This window comes from Capra hircus, chromosome 7, assembly GCF_001704415.2.
Source record: "Capra hircus breed San Clemente chromosome 7, ASM170441v1, whole genome shotgun sequence".
Lineage (NCBI taxonomy): Eukaryota > Metazoa > Chordata > Mammalia > Artiodactyla > Bovidae > Capra > Capra hircus.
In genome coordinates this window covers 59788008-59812015 of record NC_030814.1, presented here as the reverse complement: position 1 = coordinate 59812015, position 24008 = coordinate 59788008, and the positions used below count along the sequence as shown (strand labels likewise).

The following is a 24008-nucleotide window of genomic DNA, read 5'->3' as shown; positions in this document are numbered from 1 at the left end:
TGAGCTTTCAGAGTAAACTGACTTGGGCAAATTGCCAAGAGAAGCAAGTCCCAGAGCCTCCTCTCCCAAAATACTCTGCCCAAAAGCTCAGATGGGAGTCCTGACAGATCCCAACCACCCTCATGATCCAGCCCTGTGAGTCAGAGCTACATCTAGTTGAGCAAGGCCAAGCAAGGTCTGGATTCTGTTAGGATCTGGGCACTTACTATATGCTAGACACTATGCTAAGTGTTACACTCATGTCATCTTCTATAATCCATACAGCCTCTTTGGGAGGAAGTTCATTTTATCCCCATTTCAAAGCATAAGCTCCTGCCCTCTCTGCTATCCTGCTCCAGAGCATGGACAGTTCTCCTCTGCCAGGCAGGGCTGGGGTCTCAGTCCCGCTCAGCCAGGTCCGGAGGCAGTCCAGCCTTTCATTTCGGTCTGTGCCAGCCCAGGGCCATGGCCACCTCCCCTAGCACTGGCTTTATTATCTAGATGCAGCTGTGAAGGAGTAGACAGGGCAATCAGTGTTTACACTAAAGGAGTACTCAGAAATTCACTCTGATGAAGCATTCTAAGGAAGAGCAGAGCAAAGAAATTAACAAAAGATTTTAAAAGACAATGGCTAACCTTTGCTAAAAGCAGTTTCCATTCGATATTTTGCCAAGACTGAACTTTGTTCTCAAGCAGGTTTATTTTTACAACCTCCATCCATGTGCTAAATTTAACCACGTTGGCTGCACTTGCTGTTGGATCCAGAGGGCAGATGCTGCCTGTTCTCAAATGGCACTTGGGTTGTGTGGAGGCTCCGGACAGCCACCATCCTTAAATGCCAGAAATAGATTTTTAAGGGGTGTGTGCTGATAACCCCCGGTTTGGAACTTGTGGGTACACGTGTCATGCTCACCCACTTGATTATACCTGGAGGGTGCCAAAGCCCTGGAAGCAGGCCTCACGAGGATAGGAACACAAGGCTAGAAGCCGCTTTAGGTGTAATCCTTTCCATGAAAGTGAAAGTGTTAGTTGCTGTGTCCAATTCTTTGTGACCCCATGGAATGTAGCCTGCCAGGCTCCTCTCTCCATGGGATTCTCCTGGCAAGAATACTGGAATGGGCTGCCAATTTCTTCTCCAGGGGATTCTTCCTGACCCAGGGATCAAAACCGGGTCTCCTGAATTGCAGGTAGAGTCTTTACCGTCTGAGCCACCAGGAAATCCTAACTATGAGCTCTTTGCATAGTTCTAGCCGGTGTGTGTGTGGGGGTGGGGGGGGGGAGGATTTAAGAAATATATATTTTCATCAATTTCTTGCATAAAGCAATAAAGTCAAAACCCTCTCAGGGCCTAAAACAACAGAGACTCTTAGGCCATACACTGACCTTCACCTGATTTGGATCAGGCGATCAATTATAATGCCTTTAAGTCTAAGGCCTCTATCTTGCTCTAAAATTATTTCCTGGTTTTTGAAACTAGAAAAACCTAGTTTAACAGTGAGTAGGGTTACTTCCAGACCCCTTGTTTTTTGTTTTTTTTCCAATAAAAAAAAGCAATCCCCTCCTCCTGCTGAGTTCCCCCTTACATCCAAGTCAATGCCCACTATGCTCCTAAGGCACTGAGAGGTCAGGTGGGCTCCACCCTACAGGAGTAGAGTGTGGATACAAGGTCCCTCAGGGCCAGTGTTAGGACACTAGCCCTGCTCAGTGATCCCTAGCCCTCAGCAGTTTCACTTTTTCCAGTCCTGAGAATCCTCTCTTCAAAAGACATTTGTTGAGCATCTGTTCTGAAGCAAAGACTGTGCCAAGGGCTTGGGACACAAAATTAGTAAGACATGGTTCTTGACCTCAGAGAGCCCAGAGTCCAGCAGGGAGGCTGTCATGTACCTAGAGGACACAAACACTGTGAGGATGGTATTGTCTCAGTAGGATGAGTGAAGGGCTTTAAACACACAGAGGAAGGAAAGATTAACTTGGGGTGGGGTTGGGATGCAGATGGGTCAGCAAGTGCTTAGTAGCACTGTGACTGAGGATCTAAATTTATCAGACACTGTTAGATGTTTAATAATACCCGGTGATAAGTTTTTAAAAATGAGTTAGTTTGCTTTTTAAAGATTAACCAAAGCCAAGTTTTATACAATTACTAATGCCTCTGTGTGTGTGTGTGTGTGTGTGTGTGTGGGTGGGGGGAATTCAAGTGGGAGGAAAGGGAGCCTGTTGGCTGAGGCAGGGCCGCCTTGTTACAGCACTCCCCATGAATGCTCACTGGAGTCGTAAGCCAAATCGTAAGCCAACACCATCACCCTCGCTGTCTCCAGACAGGGAAATGGTGTGGAAGGCCTGTTCCAGTAAGACTCAATTTTGTTCTGTGTGGCCACAGCTGATTGGAGGGGAAGAGAAGGGGCACCAGACTCAATAACAACAACCTATCAAACTTTGGTTAGGCTGGATCAGATTTCCCTCTGGGAAATGTGGAATTAGGAAACCATGGACCAAAGCAGCGAGCTACTTAAAGAGGAAGCTTGTGACATAGAAAGGGGCCAATGACTGGTGGGGTTGGGGAAGCTGGGAGAATGAATAGGAGGGTGGCAACCAAAATAAACTAGGGCAAATCAAGGCTGTGAAGGAGAGCCTGAAAAAACGTAGGAAAGCAGTTGGCAAAGAAAGGACAGAAGGCAGATAGGCAGACAGATGTAGCAACTCAGAGACAGACAGGCAGGCAACTAGTACTGCCTAAGTCCCTAAAGATTTCAAGCCCTGGCCACACGAATCCTGTCGTAAGCCTCCCTCTTTATCATATTTCTAATATCCTGAATGGGGCTCTGTCCTATCCGTGTTCACATAAAGTAGCTTAGAAAGTAGAGGAGAGATCATTACGCTGGGGATCCCTCAGGGTGGCACAGCACCCTCAGGGTGCTTAACAGCCCCTTTTAAGCCTCTTACTTTGTTGTTTCTCCTTCCAACAACTGGTCTGGATGTAATCAATGTAATCCTTCTCTATCGTCTTCTCCAGGTCACGCAGAGATGCACCTCTGTAGGCCTTGTCAAAGTTTTTATCCACGAAGTAAGGCACCTGTAGGTTCTGGGTTTCTCTAGAAATGGTGTGGCCCAAGGTCCTAAAACAAGGAGAGGCTCAGGTGTGCTTGTTATATTTGGAAATATCACTCTTAGCGCTGGCCTTGCTGATATCATCATCACACTCACCTCTTCATAGATGCAGATACCATTTCTAACACAACAACATTCATTATTTCCCAAGCAAAGCAGTAAGTGCAATGTTGTCATTGTCGCTACTCTATGAGCATGTTCAAGTGGATTCAGTCTCAGCATATTTACTTTATTCTCTTAAATGAGTCATCTCCCTCTTTTCTTTCTCCCGCTTTAAATTTAAGACATATATCATGATGGGTTTACATATATTGTGAAATGATTACCACAAGGTCTAATATGTCTAATAGGTAATCTGCTAACGTCTGTCTTCTCATACAGATACAATAAAAAGAAAATAAAGACCAAAAAAAAAAAAAAGACGAGGATACAGGAAAAAATTTTTCCTTGTGATGAGAACTCTTATTACTTAGTCTCTTTAACTTTTCTATCATTTCCTATCATACCGCAGTGTTCACTACTATAACACTGTATTGTATGTGACATACATCATATTTACTAATATTTCTCTTACAACTATTAGTTTGCACCTTTGACCATCTTCCTTCAATTCCCCCTCCCTCTCTCTTCCACCTTTGGTAACCAGAAATTTGATCTCCTTTTCTGAGTTTTTTTTTAAGATTCCACATATAAGTGAATATATTATATAGTATTTATCTTTCTCTGACTTACTTCGTTTAGCATAATGCCTTCAGAGTCCCTCAGTGTAGTCAGAAATGCTAGAATTTTCGTTTTTAGGGCTGAATAACATTCCTCTGTGTGTATATATGTGTGCACGTGTGTGTGTGTAGGCTTTTTCCATGTCATGGCTACTGTAAACATTGTTGCTATGAACATGGAGGTGCAGCTACCTGGATTCACCTTTCTTAGACTGTTTTCTCTGTTAAAAGTAGAATGCTGAAAGTTTAAAAATCAATTTATATATTCTGCAGGACCTGGCATGGCAGCTGGCACAGAGTGGCTACTGGTAAATGTTGGCTGAATGAAATGATCGCTACTGTAAACTATTCACAAATAACTAGACAGCTTATACCAACTTAGTTCCAATTTTTAGGACATGATAAAAAGTACTTCACACATAGCTGTTAGATGAGAACTGCAAAAAACTGAGACAAAAGATTTCAATTATACCTCCAGGCTAACTCTTAGTGATATCACAAAGTCTTTGATGTTCAGAAACTTTAACAGGTCGTGGGTTAACTAAAGTCTACCCATAAGAAAGTATAGAAGGGAGCTCAAATTCCAGTTAAAACAATGTGATGATACTGTACAAATCCAAGCTTTGTTCAGATTGAACAAAGTCTATCTTAAAGGAGTTATATTTGACCTTTTCCTAGCTTTTCCTTTGATCTCTTAGCTCATGGATCTTGCTGGATGTCTAAGAGCTCAGGCCATGATTGCTCTTGCCTCTTTCTGGAAAGCTGAGGGCAGCTTCCTGCCTACCTCACTGGCCTGATGAGAAAGGAGGTGGCAGTAGCATATGGAGAAATATGGGAAGTCAGGAAATCAGAGGGACTCAGGCCAGCGTGACCTGATAGCAATAACCTCTCTCTGAGTCTCAGCTTTCCTCTCTGTAAAATGAAGATATTGATCTAGAACGATAGCCTTAAGGCTATAGTGATCACCAACAAGAGCTCTTCCTCTTAGGTACTATTCCAGGACGGAGTCCACATTTGAAAGGTTTTTGTCTGCTAAACTCTAATTGTGAATAATGGCTCATTTCCCATTATTAATTAAAAAAAATAAACCAGTGATTCTCAAATTTAGTATGGACCAGAATTATCTGGAAGGTTTGTTAAAACTCATATTGCTGGTTCTCCACCTCTAGAGTTTCTGATTCAATAGATACAGAGTAAGGCCTAAGAGTTTGCACTTCTAACATGTTGCCATTTAATGCTTGGTCTAGGGATCAAACTTTGAGAACTGATTTAACTGAAATACTTAATTGAAGAAATTTAAAAATTCCTATCAGAGCTCATATTTTTCATGCAATACAAACTTTATAATGATTTCTATATTTTTAGCAAAAGCAAAGAAATGAGATACTATGGTTTGACTGAACAGCCTTATGAATAAAAGTTCTAATCTTGCAGTTTCTTAAATTGGACATAATCACTAGATCTTAGTTACTATCTTCTCAGATTCACAGGGGTGCAGCGATATTTTCACAAGCTCATCAAGGTCCTTTCTAACCCTAACATGGAATGTTAAAGATTTAATCTGAACCTGGAGTTAGTCTGTTAATCCCTCAGAAACCAGCTGTTGCTCTTCCGCAGTTGACCAGATGATGTCGCTGTAGAACAAAACTATCCAGGTCCTGAGTGCATGGGAAACTGCCTGAAGTAATTTTGAGTCTCTGCATTATTACTATCCAGCTGTTCCTTTAAACACAAAACCAGTGTTTTCCACAACGAAAGGTGACATAAAATGTTAGTAATGTACCAGCTTGTTGTTAAGAAAGATTTTTAAGTATTTGACTTACGATTTATAGAATAGACTATATGGGGGATTAGCAGCTAGCAGCTGAGTAATCACAGATATAATCACAATCACCAGAACTGGAAGTAACTGAATAAATGCAGAATATGTAGTCTGAAAAAGAAAAAATATCTGGTGTAAGTGCTCTTCATCAATATAAAGCTTACTGAAAATAGGACAGTTTTCCCAAAGAAAATATGCATTACTAATGCATTGCACATTGCCCAAAGTTTTTCTGAGAAGGTTGTATTTTCTGCTGGGAAGTACCAAACAGCTCCATTCTGTCTGCTGAAAAGGCTGAAGGGGGCCCACCGACAACCTGGACTGACACTCAGGAATCCTGCAGCCTCCTTTTCCAAGACCAATGAAGCAGATACCTGTGTGCTAGTCTGCCCAGCCTGTGAACCTCACGAGGTCATGTTATCATGCAGTTCCATTGCCTTGGCCTCAGCTGAGCAGACTGGGGGACATCTAGCAGACATCTGACCATAGCAGGGATGATCACATTCTCCCTCCTAAGAATCTGGGATTGAGAATCATCACCATTCACTGCTAGGCAGTCACTTGAAAGGACACATACTCAGAGGCACTGTAGACTGGACACTTGCAAGGGGAAGTAGAAAAGCCAGGCTGCTTAGAGAGAACAAAGCAGATGCAGAGAGTCAGGAAAACTGAAGACAGTCTGGCCCCAAAGTCACGGAGAGCACAGCTGCGTGATGCCTGACAGCACCCCAGTTCCTGGTTCCCATCTGTCACAAGGCCCAGCGTGCTTCCTGCCCTTGAGCTTCATGAGACTCCTTCGATCCCTTAATTTAAACCCCCTTTAGAACTGAATATTATAAAGGGGGTCCCTATTCTCTGTGGTCAAGAAAATCTTTTTCAAGACAGCCCCATAGGGGAACAGATTTCCTGGGATAGTCACCAAAGAATGGGTGGGGGAGGGGGTACCATTCTGGCCTATTTGGGCCAGTTATCCAGCTCTTCTTACCATGCTTTCGCTTTCCTAAAGCACACTTTAGCATATATCTCAAGCTGAACTTCAAAAACCTGGTCTTACTCCATAAAGGTCAGTTTCAGTATGGGCGTTTATGGGCAGCTATTGTCCTGTCCTCCCCAGGTACCTGAGGCTTGTGTTCTTCCTCTTCCTTCCGTGTCTGCATTCTTTCATGTCGGTGCCGCCGGCGGTAATAGTGGGTGTCATCTGTCACATTTGAAAACATATGAATATTTCCTGGAAAAGAAAGAAAAATACTTAGCACACAATATGGCACACACCTCTTCCTTGCCTTTTCCAAGGTCCATGCTTCCAACTAGGCTCTTTGAGGGTAGGGTATTATCCCATATTACCCAATAGAAAAATAAGACACTAGGTATATCAAGTGAACCAGCTGAAAATGGGACATGCTCAGCTCTCTCACCCTTATTTAAACAGTCCTTTGTAACTAGTGAGTGAGAGAAACCCAAGAGGCAGAGAAAAAAACAGCACCTGGGCCATGAATCCTGTCTGACATGCTCTTATCTGCCTTCTTGCCCAATATCAGATTACGTCACTAGTATCTTTAATAGCAACTCCACAAAATTCAATTTACTTCCAATTCTCGGGGGGTATTTTTCTAACCTTTATATAAGTGCTAGTTTACAATAATTATAATAAAGGAATTTTGCTTCTAATTTATAAAACACTTAAAAAATATCCAATCCTTACAGCAGCCCTGTGAGGTTGGTATTATCAGCCCCATTTTTTGGTAAGGAAACAAGATCAGAAGGACTAAGTAAAAATCATACATAGTTGGAGGCTGGAGACGACTTCAACCTCAGCTTATCTGATTCCAAAGTCTTGTTGTTTCTTCCATACCATGGCCCCTCTATCCAGATCCTGAAAATATATATGACTGTTTTTGGCCACACCACATGGCATATGGGATCTTAGCTCTCCGACCAGGGATCAAACCTGAGCCCCTTGCAGAAGTGCAGAGTCTTAACCGCTGGACCACCAGGGAAGTTCCTAAGACTTTTTAAATGAAAAAAGTTGGGATACTAACCTGTAGGAAAATGTCCTCCAAAGAAGACATTGAACAGCTCTTCTGGAGTGATGTCGGTTTCAAAGTCCCTGTAATAATTATAAGGTCTGGCTCGAGGGGCAGTGAAAGTCACCTGTTCATCCCCATATTCATCATAGCGGAGTCTCTTGTCAGGATTGCTCAGGACTGCAAAGGCATTTCCTATTGCTGCAACAAAAACGTAAAGCACCAGAGTACACAGTCTGTTGCAGCTGAGGGTAATCACAGTAGTAGCAGTGAAGAAGAGCCCAGAGCAGCAGTGAAGAGTTGGTGCTGGACAACTTCACAGTGACCCAAAGAGAGGTCACTGGGCCTGGAAAGTTCACCGAAGTGCTTGCCCTTGAAATCTTCCCAAGATCTAGTCTGATAAGCCTTAAACAACACTGGAGTCAGGATAAACTTAGAAGTACTGTTCTCCCTCAACAAAAATGTGTTATTTCACTTGAGAGCAATAGTTTATGATCAGAAACAGTTTATACATAAGCAATGGTATTCTAATATGAAGTCACATACAGTCTCCTGAATAAAATAATAAATAAAAAGCCTCCTACTTGGTTAAAAGCAAAATCCTCAGTCATCAGTCTTATCTCAGCTTACTTTTAAACATAGTTTTTAGAAATTAGGAAATGTATCTCCAGGGAATTCCCTGGTCATCCAGTGGTTAGAACCTGTGCTTACACTACTGAGGGTCCAGGTTCATTCCCTGGTTGGGGAACTAAGATCCCACAAGCCAATCATCATGGCTTAAAAAAACAACAAAAAAATATGTCCAGTGCCTCCGTAAGGGATCAAAGTCTGAATAGACTACATAAGCATACCATCACTTCTCCTTGTGCACAAATGTGCAAACTTTGTCCAATTTCATTTAAATATACAGTCAGTACCACCAATCAAAGAATCACCAATCAAAGAAATCTTAAAAAAAAATCTTTTAAGTCATTCCCACCTGCCTATCTTTAATTCAGTCAACACTATCAGAAACATAGTCAGAAAGAGCATTTCCTTGTGAGTCTTCTAGTCAGGGAACTGTATTAAGTATTTATAGCAATAAAACAGTTAAGCAGAATAAAACAAACAAACAGAAAAACCTAAACAGAGTTGTTTAAACATTCACATCCCTTGAAATCTGGCAGATTTCTTAGAGAAATGGCATTAGTCTGTGACATACTCTACACGAAGGTATGAGGAGAATGTGGTTTATCTGTTTCCTTATAGAAACTGTGGGGAGAATGAGATTCACAAAGGCACATCAACAAAGGTAGCTTGTCCTCTAAGGTAAATGCTGACTTTAAAAAAAAGTCTCAGATCTATCATTTTTGTTACTTTTTCTTTTTTACAAACATTTATTTATTTGGCTGCGCTGCATCTTAGTTGGGGCATTAGGGATCTTTAATCTTTCAGTTGTAGCACGTGGGATCCAGTTCCCTGACCAGGGATCGAACCTGGGTCCCCTGCATTGCAAGCACCAAGTCTTAGCCACTAGACCACCAGAGAAGTCCCTACTCTTCCTTTTGAAAAATTCAAATCTCCAGAAAAGTTGAAAAAAATAGTACAATAAACACCTTTACCCTTATTCATCAATGTTAGTATTTTACCACTTTTCTTTTCTCAATGCTCTACACATACATGCAAATATATATAATATGTATTCATTTCTTCTTGCTGAATCACTTGGAAGTAGGCTGAAGATATTATGATACTTCACTCCTAAATATTTTAGCATACATCTCTGAAGAAGAAAGATACTCTCCTACATGATCAAAATATCATATTACAGTTAAGAAAATTAACACCAATTCATTATCACCCAGTAAATCCATTCAGGGTTAATGTACTGCCCTTGGTTTCACATCTCTCTAGTTTCTTTTCATCTGGAACAGTCTCCCCACCTTTTTTGCTTTTCTTTTATTGAATTTTTTGAAGAGTAGTTCAGTGTTCTTTGTAGAATGTTCCATATTTTGATTGTTTCCTCTTTATTAGATAGAGGTTAAACATTCTCGCAAGAATACCACATAGTATTACAACATGTAATGTTAAATTGTTCTAGTAATGGTGATGATAAATTAGATCACTTGCTTAAAGTAGTAACAGCTAGCTATCTCCATTACTTAGAAAAATTTCCTGTGCAATCTGGGCTTCCCAAGTGGCTCAGTGGTAAAGAATCTACCTGCCAATGTAGCAGACTGGGGTTATCCCTGGGTTGGGAAGATTCCTTGGAGAAGGAAATGGCAACCCACTCCAGTATTCTTGCCTGGGAAATCCCACAGACAGAGGAGCCTGGCGGGCTACAGTCCATGGGGTCACAAAAGAGTCAGGCATGATTTAGCAACTAAATAACAACAAAATCAGTAAGTATTATGTGGGGTGATACTTTGACATGATGTGAATATTCTATTCAACAACAACCTATTACCCAATGGTTTTAGCATCCACTGATAATCCTTTCCTGAATCAATGACATGCCTCAGGGTGAAGCTCTTTAGTAAAATTTTTATTTATGTATTGGATCCAAAATATTTTTTGAGAATATGTTTCTGAAAGTATCACAGAAATCAATGGAAAAAGCTTTGATCTATAACTATGTTTTTGCTCTTTACAAAGTCTCATAAAGCCTTTTTATACTAACTACATGTTTATAATGCAGGTTTCATGAACAAAGAGTTTCATGGTCAAAGAAGTTTTGAAATGCTATCTAGGCCCTGCCTGCAAGTGGCTATCAACCTTTAAGTTCCACAAGAGGAATCATATCAGTTTTACTTACCCTGGCACCTGACACATAGATCTTCAGTAAATATTTGCTGAATCAAAGAATAAAAGGTTCTGTAAGGTATTACAGAGAAACCTTTTTGTTTTTTTCCCAAAAGAAATTAAGGTAAGAAATTAAGGAGAGAGCTATGCTAATAATCACTATCTAAGAGGTGTGGCAGGAAAAAACAAGACCCTGCTAGTAGCCTTAGAAAACAATTACAAGGGAGGCTGGAAACAACTTGCTGTGACCAAACATCACAAGGAGGGCATAATTAAGCATTAGTTTAGGATCAGACCTTTGAAAGCATCTGTTGCTCCAGGAGCACAGTTCTTGTCAGGATGAAATTTCAGGGCAAGTTTTCTGTAAGCTTTCTTAAGCTCTTCATCACTAGCATCTCGTGAAACTCCCAGAATTTCATAGTAATTTCTGCATTTCTTGATCCTAAAAACACAAATCAGAAACATTTTTTGAGTATGTCTACAAAGGTCCCTTTTGTACAATTAACTGCAAAATAGTAAATCAATATCCAATCTGTGAGACCCAAAGCAGAAAGAAAGAGAGAAAACTGGTGAACACATTAATGAATTATTTAGTTCACTAACAATGTCCTCCTCCCAGTGACAGCTTAGTTCCTTTCAAAGTATTTTTACATCTAGTATTTTATCTTTCTATATCCCTGTAAGTGAGTAGAACAAGTATACTGATCCTTATATTAAGGCCCAATCTAAGGTCCTCAAAGTTGAACCACAGGACAGCAAAGGCAGAAGAAATACCCTAACCATTTTTTTTAATGTATCTCTTTTTATGGCTATCTTTTTAAACTTTGTTTTAAAAGGTTATAAAGGCACCTTACCTACCTCCTGAGAAATCTGTACGCAGGTCAAGAAGCAACAGTTAGAAGCGGACATGGAGCAACAGACTAGTTCCAAATTGGGAAAAGAGTACGTCAAGGTTGTATATTGTCACCCTGTTTATTTAACTTATATGCAGAATGTATCATGCAAAATACCAGGCTGGATGAGGCACAAGCTGGAATCAAGCTTGCCCGGAGAAATATCAACAACCCTCATGGCAGAAAGTGAAGAAGAACTAAAGAGCCTATTGATGAAAGTAAAAGAGAAGAGCGAAAAAGTTGGCTTAAAAATCAACATTCAGGAAACTAAGATCATGGGATCCAGTCCCATCACTTCATGGCAAATAGATGGGGAAACAATGGAAATAGTGAGACTTTATTTTTGGGGGCTCCAAATTCACTGCAGATGGTGACTGCAGCCATGAAATTAAAAGATGTTTGCTCCTTGGAAGAAAAGCTACGACCAACCTAGACAGCATATTAAAGAGCAGAAACAACAAAATTCTGTAAAGCAATTATCCTTCAATAAAAAATTTTTTTAAAAAGCAGAAACATTACTTTGCCAACAAAGGTCTGTCTAGTCAAAGCTATGGTTTTTCAAGGAGTCATATGGATGTAAGAGTTGGACTATAAAGAAAGCCGAGTGCCGAAGAATTGATGCTTTTGAACTGTGGTGTTGGAGAAGACTCTAGAGAGTCCCTTGGACTGCAAGGAGATCAAACCAGTCAATTCTAAAGGAAATCAGTCCTGAATATTCATTGGAAGGAGTGATGCTGAAGCTGAAACTCCAATAATTTGGCCACCTGATGTGAAGAACAGACTCACTGGAAAAGACCCAGATGCTGGGAAAGATGGAAGGCATAAGGAGAAGGGGACGACAGAGGATGAGATGGTTGGATGGCATCACCAACTTGATGGACATGAGTTTGAGCAAACTCTGGGAGTTGGTGATGGACAGGGAAGCCTGGCATGGGGTTCCAAAGAGTTGGACATGGGGTTGCAAAGAGTTGGACATGACTGAGCAACTGAACTGAAATGATGGTAGAAGAAAAATACCCCAAATACTAAACTATATACAGTGAAACAACTTCCTGCTTCCCCATTTTCTGTCCCCCAATCTCCTATGCTAAGAATAACCACGGTTAGAAGTTTTTCGTGGGGATTTCCTTGGTGGCCTAGTAGTTAGGATTCTGAGCTTTCACTGCCATAACCCAGGTTCAATCCCTGGCCAGGGAACTGAGATCCTAGAAGATGCATAGCACAGCCAAAAAAAAAGTTTTCTGATTCCCATGTACAGAGACAGCACATGTATAGAAACGGTCCTATTTTTTTTTTTTTACTTTTTTTTCTTATTAATACCTAAATGTAAGCATATTATAATCACCCTTTTTTTAAACAACACTTTATCTTGGGGATTGACCAGTAACTTACAGAGATGAGAAGTACAGGGATAATAGTTTACACCACAAGAGCAGCAGTTCTGAACTTTTTGATATAAAAAGTCTTTTATACTCTTATAAAAAGGTATAATTGGATATTATATAGCCTCTCAAGTGAAAAAGGCAAATATGTGTTTGTATTATTATGAAGATATTGTGTTTTTTTTTGGGGGGGGGGCGCTGCACCAAGCGGCACATGGAACTTTCCTGATCAGTGGTCAAACCTGCACCCCCTGCAGTGGAAGCAAAGAATCTTAACAACTGGACCTCTAGGGAAGTTCACAAAGATAGTTTAAAACTTGCAGACCCCTTTCCAAAATGGTCTTGGGATTCTCAAACCACACCTTTGAGAATGGATGGACTACAGTATGAACTCTGGAGTCAAAATGCCTTGGTTGGCATCTGAGTTTAATACTTGCAGACCCCTCTCCAAAATGGTCTTGGGATTCCCAAACCACATCTTTGAGAATGGATGGACTACAACATGAACTCTGGAGTCAAAATCCCTTGGGTGGCATAGGACTTTGCTGTAGACTTAACTCTGTGAATTGTGTTATCTTTCGAAATGGGCTAATAATTATACCTATATTTCACAGAGCTGTTATAATTAAATTAAGTATTCATTAAAATGCGTGATAGCATCTGACATGATGTAAATATTGGCTATTGTTGAAAATCTACCACATTCTACAGATGGCCAACAGGCACACAAAAAGATCTCAACATTGCTAATTACTAGAGAAATGTGAATCAAAACTACAATGAGGTATCTATCACCTTACATTGGTCAGAATGGCGATCATCAAGTCTACAAAATACGAATGCTTGAGTGGGTGTGGAAAAAACGAAACCCTCCTACATTCTTCGGAGGAATATAAATTGGTGCAGCTACTATGGAGTACAGTATGGTGGTTCCTTAAAAAATCTAAAAATAGAACATATGATGCTGGACATATATCCAGAAAAGCTGAAAACTCTAATCTGAAAAGATAGATGCATTCCAGTGTTCACAGCAGCACTCTTTACAATAGCCAGATGAATGGACAGAAAAGATGTGGTGTACATATATATATAGTGGAATATTACTCAGTCATAAAAAATAATGAAATGCCATTTGTAGCAACAAGGATGGATCCAGAGATTATCATACTAGGTGAGGTAAGTCAGACAAAGACAAATATCATATGATATTACTTGTATGTGGACTATAAAAAGATGACACAAATGAGCTGATTTACAAAACAGATAAAGACTCACTGACACAAAAAACAAATTTATGGTTACCAGAGGGGAAAGCTGTCTAGGCTGGCCATAACTTCCAAGAAGTAGGCATCTTTTAGTTTCATGGCTGCAGTCACCATCTGCAGTGATTTTGGCGCCCCCAAAAATAAAGTCTGACACTGTTTCCACTGTTTCCCCATCTATTTCCCATGAAGTGATGGGACCAGATGCCATGATCTTCGTTTTCTGAATGTTGAGCTTTAAGCCAACATTTTCACTCTCCTCTCTCACTCTCATTAAGAGGCTCTTTAGTTCTTCACTTTCTGCCTAAGGGTGGTGTCATCTGCATATTTGAGGTTATTGATATTTCTCCCGGCAATCTTGATTCCAGCTTGTGCTTCATCCAGCCCAGCGTTTCTCATGATGTACTCTGCATATAACTTAAATAAGCAGGGTGACAATATATAGCCTTGACGTACTCCTTTTCCTATTTGGAACCAGTCTGTTGTTCCATGTCCAGTTCTAACTGTTGCTTCCTGACCTGCATACAGGTTTCTCAAGAGGCAGGTCAGGTGGTTGGTATTCCCATCTCTCTCAGAATTTTCCACAGTTCGTTGTGATCCACACAGTCAAAGGCTTTAGCGTAGTCAGTAAAGCAGAAATAGATGTTTTTCTGGAACTCTCTTGCTTTTTCCATGATCCAGCGGATGTTGGCAATTTGATCTCTGGTTCCTCTGCCTTTTCTAAAACCAGCTTGAACATCTGGAAGTGCATGGTTCACGTATTGTTGAAACCTGGCTTGGAGAATTTTGAGTATTACTTTACTAGCGTGTGAGATTTGTGCCAATTGTGCGGTAGTTTGAGCACTCTTTGGCATTGCCTTTCTTGGGGTAGGAATGAAAACTGACCTTTTCCAGTCCTGTGGCCACTGCTGAGTTTTCCAAATTTGCTGGCATATTGAGTGCAGCACTTTCACAGCATCATCAAGGTCTGTCTAGTCAAGGCTATGGTTTTTCCAGTAGTCATGTATGGATGTGAGAGTTGGACTCTAAGGAAAGCCAAGTGCCAAAGAATTGATGCTTCTGAATTGTGGTGTTGGAGGAGACTTTTGAGAGTCTCTTGGACTGCAAGGAGATCCAACCAGTCCATCCTTAAGGAGATCAGTCCTGAGTGTTCATTGGAAAGATTGACATTGAAGCTGAAACTCCAATACTTTGGCCACCTGATGCGAAGAACTGACTCATTGGAAAAGACCCTGATGCTGGGAAAGACTGAAGGAGGGAGAAGAAGGGGATGACAGAGGATGAGATGGTTGGATGGCATCACTGACTCAATGGACAGGAGTTTAGGTAAACTCCAGGAGTTGGTGATGGATAGGTAGGCCTGGTGTGCTGCAGTCCATGAGGTCGCAAAGAGTCAGACACGACTGAGTGACTGTACTGAACTGAATTGAAATGAGGCGAAAGCAGGGTTGGGGGAGTGGGAAGGAGGGGGATAGATTGGGACTTGGGGATTAACAGATACATACTACTTCATATAAAATAATCAGTAAGGTCGTACTATATATATATAGCACAAGGAACTGTACTCAATATTCTATAATAATCTATAATAGAAAAGAATCTGAAAAAGAACATATATATATATATATTCAGTTTCACATAACAGAATACTTTGCTCTACACTAGAAACTAACACAACATTGTAAATCAACTATACTTTTAAAAAAATCTACCACATTCTTCTAAAGGGTGCATATTCTTACACTGTTATGGATGTATGGGCTTCCCAGGTGGTTCAGTGGTAAAGAATCCACCTGTCAATGCAGGAGACGGGCTTGATCCCTGGGTCAGGAAGATCTCCTTGAGGAGAAAATGGCACCCTACTCCAGTGTTCTTGCCTGGAAAAACTCCACGGACTGAGGAGCCTGGTGGGCAACAATCCACAGGATTGCAGAGTCAGACACAACTGAGTGACTGAGCATGCATGCATGTACATTCCCTACTGATGGGCATTTAAAGTACCTCCAGTTTTTTCTATCACACAACTCAGCTGAGCAGGCAGAGGCTCACAGTGTTGCTAAAGAGTTCATAATAAGTTAGTAACACAGTCAGGACTATTAATGCAGGGTCTGGAATATCAGTCGGGGTCCTTCCCCAATAGCTGCTTGTGGGGATTCCCCACCCTAGTTTCCAATTCCTGAAACTATGGATTCCCCACCCTAGTTTCCAATTCCTGATTCAATGGCAAATACTCCCCTGCCTCTCTCTTTCTCTTTCCATCTCTCCCTTATCAGATATATAATTTGAAAATATTTTCTCCTGTTTTGTAGGTTGATTTTTCACCTTCTTGGTGGTATCTTTTGAAGTACAAAATTTTTAATTTTGATGGAAGTCCAATTTGCCTATATCTTCTTTTATAACGTGTATTTTGGTTGTCAACACAAAATCACTCCCTAATTCAATGTCACAAAGCTTTACATTTATGTTTTCTTCTAAGAGTTTTATAGTTTTAGCTCTTATATTTAGGTCTTAGGTCTTAGAATTAATTTTTTTATTTGTATGAGGAAGGAGTACAAGTTCATTTTTTGCAATGTGGATATCCAGTTGTCCCAACAAGAAGACTAATCTTTCCCCCATTAAATTGTCTTGGCAATCTTGTCAAAAACCAATTAATCATAAATATAAGGGTTTATCTCAGGAGTGTCAATTCTATTTCATTGATCTAAATGTCTATCCTATGCTAGTGCACACTATCTTCATTCTGAATCTTTGTAGTAGGTTTTGAAATTGGGAAGTATGAGTCTTCCAACTTTGCACTGTTTTCCCAAGACTGTTTTGGCTTCCCTGGTGGCTCAGATGGTAAAGAATCTGCTTACAATGCAGGGGACACAGGTTCAATCCCTGGGTTGGGAAGATCCCCTGGAGAAGGGAATGGCTACCCACTCCAGTATTCTTGCCTGGATAATCCCTTGGACAGAGAAGCTTGGCGGGCTACAGTCCATGGGGTCACAAAGAGTTGGACACGACTTGAGTGACTGACTAACACTTGGTTACTCTAGGTCCTTTGCATTTTCATATGAATTTCAGGATCAGATTGTCAATTTCTGCAAAAAAAAAGGTAACTGGGAATTTAATAGGGCTTGTGTTGAATCTGTGGATCAATTTGAGGAGTATTATCAATATTAAGATTGCTGGGAAAAATATCAATAACCTCAGATATGCAGATGACACCATCCTTAAGGCATAAAGTGAAGAACTAAAGAGCCTCTTGATGAAAGTGAAAGAGGAGAGTGAAAAAGTGGCTTAAAACTCAACATTCAGAAAACTAAGATCATGGCATCCAGTCCCATCACTTCATGGCAAATAGATGGGGAAATAATGGAAACAGAGAGAGATTTATCTTTTTGGGCTCCAAAATCACTGCAGATGGTGACTGCAGCCATGAAATTATAAGATGCTTGCTCCTTGGAAGAAAAGCTATGACCAACCTAGACAGCATATTAAAAAGCAGAGACATTACTTTACCAACAAAGGTCCATATAGTCAAAGCTATGTTTTTTCCATAAGTCATGTATGATGTGAGAGTTGGACCATAAAGAAAGCTGACCGCCAAAGAATTGATGCTTTTGAACTGTGGTATTGGAGAAGACTCTCAAGAGTCCCTTGGACTGCAAGGAGATCAAACCAGTCAATCCCAAAGGAAACCAGTCCTGAATATTCATTTGAAGGACTAATGCTGAAGCTGAAACTCCAATACTTTGGCCACCAGATGTGAAGACCCTGATGCTGGGAAAGATTGAAGGCAGGAGGAAAAGAGGAAGACAGAGGATGAGATGGTTGGATGGCATCACTGACTCGATGGACATGAGTTTGAGCAAACTCCAGGAGCTGGTGATGGACAGGGAAGCCTGGCACGCTTCAGTCCATGGGGTCATAGAGTTGAACATGACTGAGCGACTGAACTGAACCAATATTAAGCCTTTCAATTCATAAACACAGGCAAACTTCCCATTTATTTAGAGTTTCTTTAATTTCTTTTAATGAAGTTTATAGTGTTCAATGTACAATCTTATATTTGTTAAATTTATTCCTAAGCATTTTATTCTTTTTGATGCTGTTATAAATGAAGTTGTTTTCATTTTCAGATTGTTCATTGCTAATGTATAGAAAAATAATGTATAAAAAATAATGTATAGAAAAAATAATAATAATAATGCAAGTTTTCCCTTATAGGTGCCCAAGGGCATAGACCCATTGTTGCTACTGGTTTTTCCTAAGTTATATACCAAAGATTCCAGAAGGCTTTTCCTCGAAGAGTCAACCAGGTGGTGCCCAGGACCCTGGGGCAGCAGCTGGCTCCTAAAGAAAGTCCATGACCATGGGCACTTCTGTTTCTACCCTCCATGGTCGTGACGCCACCTGGCCTTCTCTTGCATGTTGGACAAAGGATGAACCACAAGAGTTTCTTATCATCACTTTCAAAAGAGTTTTTCTCAAAATAGCAGTTACTGCCAGGGGAAGGGAGGGAGGTTTTATTCATTTCCACAGTTTATACTGAACCTTTGCAATTACTGTTTTTCCCAAATTTTTCTCTGGCAGTGGATGTGTCATTGAGCCAGCCATCCCCCAAAGCCTTAGTACCCCCAAGCTGCCAGCCAGGAGGGGCTCACTACCCTCCCAGAGCTTCTCTTGGCTCTCTTTTAAAATTTCCCCAACAAATAGGATTCTTGCTGGGAAAGGAAGCTTGGTTAAGAAATGTCAAATATGGCTTTATAAATAAAGTCCTGCCCTGTGATGAAGTGGCCACGCTAGCCAAGAGAGATGCTCAGAATTGGATATGGATGAGAGCAACCTGCCTGTGCTGACCCCGGTGCTCTGCCCCCATCACCATGACCCTCTGGTTTCAGTAGATGTCCCTAGATGGGCTGAGCCATGTGCAATAAGAACATGGATCCACTATATTTCTTGATTAGAATTCTGAAATTGTATATCTATAAATATATGTTTACTAAGTGAAAAAAGAAAAATAATGATTTTTGTATGTTGATCTTTGCTGAAGTCGTTTATTAGTTTTAATAGTTTGTGTGTGCATATTCCTTAAAATTTTCTATACTAGATCATAACATATGTGAACAGTTTTACTCCTTTTTTCCAAACTGGTTGGCTTCTTATTTTTCTTGCCTAATTGCCCTGGCTTGAACCTTCAGCACAATGTTGAATAGTAATAGCTAGAGTGAATGTAGTTGTCTTATTCCTGTCCTGTTTCTGATCTTGGAGAACATCAAATTATTCATCATTAAGTATGATGTTAGCTGTGGATGTTTTTGTAGATGACCTTTATCTGGTTGAGGAAGTTCCTTTCTATTCCTAGTGTACTGAATATTGTTATCATGAGAGTGTTGGATTTTCTCAAATGCTTTTTCTACACCTATTGAAATGATCATATGACTTTTGTCTTTTATTCTATTAATATGGTATATTACATTATTTTATTTTCATGTGTTAAACAACCTTGTACTCCTAGGATAAATCTCACTTGGTCAAGATATATAATCCTTTTTACATGTTTTATATGTTGCAGAAATCTGTACCCATCTTGTGATGCTTTCATCTGCTTTTGGTTATAGAGTAATACTGGTCTCATAGAATGACTTGGAAAGTGTTCCCTTCTTTGGTATTTTCTATAATAGTTAATGAAAGATTAGTTAATTCTTCAGACATCTGGTAGAATTCACCAGTTAAGTCATCGGTGCCTGGACTTTTATTTGTGGGAAATTAAATTTATCCATTTATGTTCTCTAATTTGTTGGCATATAATTGTTCACAGTATTCTCTTACATAATCATTACTTTTGTAAGACTGGTAGTGATATCCCCTATTTCACTTCTGATTTTATTTCTCTGAGTCTTCTCCCATTTTTGGCTTGGTCAGTCTAGCTAAGTTTGTCAGTTTTGTTGATAACCAACAACTTTTGGTTTTGTTGATCTCTATTGTTTTGCTATCCTCTATTTCATTTATTTTTACTCTATATTATTTCCTTCTGTTTGTTTGAATTTATTTTGTTCTTCCTTTTTTAGATTAGGTTATTGATTGATTTATTGATCATCGAAAAAGCTAGAGATTTCCAGAAAAACAACTATTTCTGCTTTATTGACTATGCCAAAGCCTTTGACTATGTGGATCACAATGAACTGTGGAAAATTCTGAAAGAGATGGGAATACCAGACCACCTGACCTGCCTCTTGAGAAACCTATATGCAGGTCAGGAAGCAACAGTTAGAACTGGACAGGGAAGAACAGACTGGTTCCAAATAGGAAAAGGAGTACGTCAAGGCTGTATATTGTCACCCTGCTTATTTCACTTACATGCAGAGTACATCATGAGAAACGCTGGGCTGGAAGAAGCACAAGCTGGAATCAAGATTGCCAGGAGAAATATCAATCACCTCAGATATGCAGATGACACCACCCTTACGGCAGAAAGTGAAGAGGAACTAAAAAGCCTCTTGATGAAAGTGAAAGAGGAGAGTGAAAAAGTTGGCTTAAAGCTCAGCATTCAGAAAATGAAGATCATGGCTTCTGGTCCCATCACTTCATGGCAAATAGATGGGGAAACAGTGTCAGACTTTATTTTTTTGGGCTCCAAAATCACTGCAGATGGTGACTGCAGCCATGAAATTAAAAGACGCTTACTCCTTGGAAGAAAAGTTATGACCAACCTAGATAGCATATTCAAAAGCAGAGACATTACTTTGCCTACAAAGGTACGTCTAGTCAAGGCTATGGTTTTTCCAGTGGTCATGTGTGGATGTGAAAGTTGGACTGTGAAGGAAGCTGACTGCCAAAGAATTGATGCTTTTGAACTGTGGTGTTGGAGAAGACTCTTGAGAGTCCCTTGGACTGCAAGGAGATCCAACCAGTCCATTCTGAAGGAGATCAGCCCTGGGATTTCTTTGGAAGGAATGATGCTAAAGCTGAAACTCCAGCACTTTGGCCACCTCATGCGAAGAGTTGACTCATTAGAAAAGACTCTAATGCTGGGAGGGATTTGGGGCAGGAGGAGAAGGGGATGACAGAGGATGAGATGGCTGGATGGCATCACTGACTCGATGGATGTGAGTCTGAGTGAACTCCGGGAGTTGGTGATGGACAGGGAGCCTGGCATGCTGCAATTCATAGGGTTGCAGAGTTGGACACGACTGAGCGACTAAACTGAACTGAACTGATTGATTTGAGATTTTAGAAAAATAAACATTTATAGCTGTAAATTTCCTCTAAGTATTGCTTTACCTGTATCCTATATGTTTTGGTGTGTTGTGTTTTCATTTTCAATCATCTCAAAGTATTTTCTAATTTTCCTTATGACTTCTTCTGTGACCTATTTGTTATTTAGGAATATGTTGTTTAACTTTTACACATTTGTGAATTACCCAAATTTCCTTCTGTTGTCAATTTCAAAGAACATATAGTGTTTTATTTTAATCCTTTTAAATTTATTAAGGCTTGTTTTGTAGCCTAACATATGGTCTACTCTGCATAATGTTCCATGTATACTTGAGAAGACTGTACATTCTGCTGTTGTTGAGTAGGATGTTGTACAGATGTCTGTTATGTCAACCTGGTTTTCCCTGATTCTCTTAGAGTAGAAGTTACTTCAGATTATAGCCTAACACTCCACTTCCACCTAATTTTGCCTCTGAGGCCAAGATGTTATTGTGCTTCAATGATAATAATTATAATAGCAGTCATCTGCGCTAGGCACTCTATATAAAATCACTCATTTAATCCCACCACAGGCTCACCTTTGTACTCCAAGCAGTTGCTCCTCTGTATAAGTGGAGTTCCCCTCACCCTGTCGGGTCTGACTCCATTCATTCTCAGACTTCTTTTCCTTCTGTCCCTTCATGCAGTTACAGCAACCACAGGGGTCATGACTTTCAGGAGGTCTGTCTTCTGGGTATTTGTTTCTTCTGACTGCATCAATGTAAGCTGCAAAACAACAGTACCTCCATGAGGGGTCACTCTGACCTGCAAATCAACTTTGCTACTGGCCTTAGCTATCTGGGAGGCTGCCTATATAGGCCAGTGAATGTTTGAGGGCCAGGTTAGTGGTGTCATACTGACTTTTACAGATCCAAATCCATACAAAGCAGAAGAAACATCTTCCTTGAGAAAACAATACAGAAAATATAGAAGCAATCACGGAAAACTTTTAATGTCAGAAACATGAAGCATTAAAATGTCCATCATCCCTATAGGCATCACCAGCAAATAATCTTGATTCAGGGCCAGTAAAGGCACTCCAGAGGCATCTGCCCAATACCCTAGATTTAGGGCAGCACCAGGGAAGTCTAGTTCTCTGTGGTTCATGGTCAGAAGAGAATTGTTCTTAACATATTATTTTTTGTTGCAATGTTTTCCACCACTAAGATTTAAAGTAGAGATGAGTTCAATGTTTAAATGGTTATAGAACTAATACGTACAAGCCATTTGACTAGATAGATCAAGGAGGCAGAATGCTCATGTCCTGTCTAGAGGATCTGGGTAAGACAAAAAACCCTTTTATCCTGCTTAATATCTTAGTGACTACCCATTGCTCCATGTCCAGATCTCTTCTCATGGGCCCAGCCTGTCTCTTTAGCTTCAAATCTCACTACAAGGTCCTCTATACTCTACCTTCTACCACAACAATCTCCCTTCAGATCAGCAATGCCTTGTTTTCTCTGGGCCTTAGCACATGCTGTTCCTTCTGCCTGCAAAACTTTTCTCTAAGTAGGTCTGGCTAGCTCCAGCACATCCTTCATGCCATCATATGTAATGCTTTCTTCATGAGGCCTCCTCTGAAACCCAGAGTGCCTTAACAGTATGCGCCCCCAAACCTATGACCTTTCTGTGTAGCCCACGACATTATGGCCTTCTTTTTTAATTGACTGTTTACCTGTCGAACTCCCTCATTAGATTGAGAGTTCTGTGGGCTCAGGTGACCATGTCTGTCAAATCCATAATGCAGAATACATACTAGGCATTGGTTCAGTCCTCTTTTCCTGACTGTAGGATGTAATGGGCTGGCCTATCCGTCCCAGTGCTGGATGACAAGACGAAACCCAGGTCTAGGGTCAGGCAGCCCAGTTTGGAGGCGAGGATAAGGACCGGGTAAGCAAGCTGCGGGAGACCGCGTTACCCCGCCCACCCTGGCGCGGGCGGGGCCAGATAGCTGCAGGCCCTGGGCGGGGCTGGGGGCCGGAGGCAACAAGTCGTCACAGGTGACTGTGGGTACCGAGCCGGGTCCTCAGCTTGAGCCAACGCTTCTGGATTCCATAGCCCGGTCCCCTGTCCTGAACAGTCTCCTACTTCACCAGGAACCCCACTCAGGCCCAGCATCTTCTCATAGGCCTCTGTCCTTCATCTCAGGCCCAGGATCTCGGCCCTTTCAGGTGCCATCAGGAGTCCCATCCCTGATTTCTCCGAGACCCTGCCCTGTCCCACCCTCCGGCCAGGACCTGGTACCTTCCGTCCAGCGCTCCCCGCTGCCCAAAGTCGCTGCCATAGCGGTTCCCAGTCAGCAGGTCTGCCGAGCCTCCCCCGCGCCCGACGCTAAGAGGGAAGGGGGGCAAAAAAGCGCGAGGTATGCTGGTCATTGTAGTCCAATCCATAGGAACTGCGGCTCACTGGACTACAATCCCCGGCCTGCATTGCGCCAGGGGTCGCAGCTGCAGTGGTGTAAAGGGGCGCGACCCTTGAAGGGTCTGTGGAAGAGTGTTGCTGCCAGTTGACTGCTTTCTGGCTAGCGGCTCATAGCTGCTACTGCGACGACTGCGGGCAGAGCTTTTCCTCATCTGTAGTGTGGGGATAGTGGCTTCCACGCCGCATAACACCTGGGAAGTTCAAGGAGACGCGATGAGATCCACTGGGAAAGACATTGCAAACTATGGGCTAGAGGGTGACATTGTGACTATTTTTAGCCTCAGGGATGTCCTTTTAAAATATACGCTGACCCCCCACCCCCACCCCCATTCTGTGTAAAAGTGTGTGGTCCAGGACAAGTTTTGGTGATGTTGAACC

At 41.1% G+C, this 24008-nt stretch overlaps 1 protein-coding gene across 2 annotated transcripts in view; it reads right to left on the bottom strand.

Moving 5' to 3' along the window:
• The window catches only part of DNAJC18 (DnaJ heat shock protein family (Hsp40) member C18), a 28906-nt gene extending 5321 nt beyond the window's left edge, over positions 1–23585 (bottom strand). The window contains exons 1-7 of one of the 2 annotated variants that reach the window (XM_005683019.3): positions 23454–23584; positions 21749–21935; positions 10727–10872; positions 7665–7850; positions 6744–6853; positions 5627–5736; positions 2920–3092 (exon numbers count right to left, since the gene is read on the bottom strand). In XM_005683019.3, coding sequence (XP_005683076.1) covers positions 2920–3092; positions 5627–5736; positions 6744–6853; positions 7665–7850; positions 10727–10872; positions 21749–21935; positions 23454–23493 — 952 coding nt within the window. In that variant the 5' untranslated portion in view covers positions 23494–23584. Of the gene's footprint in view, positions 1–2919; positions 3093–5626; positions 5737–6743; positions 6854–7664; positions 7851–10726; positions 10873–21748; positions 21936–23453 lie in introns of both variants that reach the window. The other variant, XM_018050306.1, reaches the window with a different exon arrangement.